The sequence below is a fragment of the Penaeus monodon genome, chromosome 38 (genome assembly GCF_015228065.2).
Source record: "Penaeus monodon isolate SGIC_2016 chromosome 38, NSTDA_Pmon_1, whole genome shotgun sequence".
In the NCBI taxonomy this organism is placed as follows: Eukaryota; Metazoa; Arthropoda; class Malacostraca; order Decapoda; family Penaeidae; genus Penaeus; species Penaeus monodon.
Window position 1 is genome coordinate 405,223 of NC_051423.1, and position 1,526 is coordinate 406,748.

Below are 1,526 nucleotides of genomic sequence, written 5' to 3' on the forward strand. Positions count from 1 at the left end.
TTATTTATTTTTTTTACTATTACAAAAACATGCACCTGGTATTTATCTTTTTCCTCTTTTTCTTTCTAATATATTTACCTTATTCGTAGTATAAGGAGTTTTTTATATCAAATATGATAATGACAATCTTTGTACCACCTGAATAAAAAATAAAGGAATAGATAAAAAAAATTATTGACATCTTACCTGTCAAGTGCAATGACAGCGACGGTGAGAGCCGATGCTGCTGTCACGAGGTTGGTTAAAAAGGCAGCACTTTGACACAGCACTTCCGCACCTTCCCACTTTTCTTCGCCTTCTACTAGTCTCTCTTGGATCATTTTCCTTCGTTTATCGTCTGATTCTACTTCTTCCACGTTCTCCCTTCTATTTTCCTCGTCTTCCGCTTCTTGCTCAATGTCTATTTCCATTTCGTTTTCCTCCATTTTTAAATTGTCTCTGGTGTGTTTTTTCTCGTTTCCCGTTTTCTGTTCCGTTTTTTGTTCTTCCGTTTTCTCTTTCCCCGTTTTCTGTTCTCTTTTATCACTTTGTGTCATTTGTTGTCGCTCTGGAGTGTCTTCACTTGGTCTCTCTAAAGCCCCTACATAATTTATTGATAATTTAATATTTACAGGTTTTCCTCGTATTCTTGCACTGGCCTTTAATCTCGTTATCCCTCTTCCTTGTTCTGAGTCCTTGCGCACATGTTCGCTCTCTTGTTTACTGGCCTCCATTTTGTTTACTCCGAGTGTCAAGGCAACCTGGTCGCGATTACCTCCCTCCACTAGCCCTTCCTGTTCTGTCTTCGTATCTTTTCGATTAATCTCTGTTTCCCTCTCCTCCTCTCCTTCTCCGTCTCCTTCTTTCCCGCTCGCTTCCTCCTCCACTTGCCTCACCTCCATCTCCATCGCCTGCTCCCCCTCCGCCCTCATTCCTCCCTCGTGGCCTCCTTCAACGACCTCGCCGAAGGACACGCGCGCGGGACCTCCCTTGACCTCCCAGCTCCTGCCGAAACTCCGGACGACGTCGCTGTCCCACCCGCCGCCCTCGCGCCCCAGGAGACCGAGTCCTGAGGGCGCGGGCGAAGGGGAGGGCGTGAGGGAGAGGGTTCCGTTCCTGCTGTGGGCGAGGGGCGACGGGAGCACCTTCAGGAGGGGAGGTTCTGAAGGCCCCATCACCACGGAGGCGACGAGACCGGGCAGCACCACGACGGCCAGCACGAGGTTGCTTGCTGTTAGGCTCAGCACCAACCTGACGAAGGAGAGTGAGGAGTTAGAACCTGAAGAAGGAGAATGAGGGGTTAGAATGGGGTAGAAACGGAGGAGGGAAAGAGAGGAATTAAGGGAGAAAGAGAAGAGACAGGAGAGAGATTGAGAAAGGTGCTGAGAGAAGGAAACAGACACACAGAAAACAAAGTAACTTACAGGAACACATAACACCGTCATTAATGATACTTATAAATACCTCCATAATAATCCCAAAGAAGAAAATAATAATAAAAATAAAAAATAAATAAAATAAAATAATATAAAAGCGCAAAAATAACA

The 1,526-nt window shown here is 45.7% G+C and overlaps 1 protein-coding gene across 1 annotated transcript in view; it reads right to left on the minus strand.

The window, feature by feature from the left end:
- LOC119596900 overlaps positions 1-1,296 on the minus strand; it is a 13,060-nt gene extending 11,764 nt beyond the window's left edge. The window contains 1 exon segment of the mRNA XM_037946261.1: positions 187-1,296. Within this exon segment, the coding sequence (XP_037802189.1) occupies positions 187-1,154 (968 nt within the window). The 5' untranslated portion in view covers positions 1,155-1,296.
- Between the last annotated feature and the right edge of the window lie 230 nt (positions 1,297-1,526).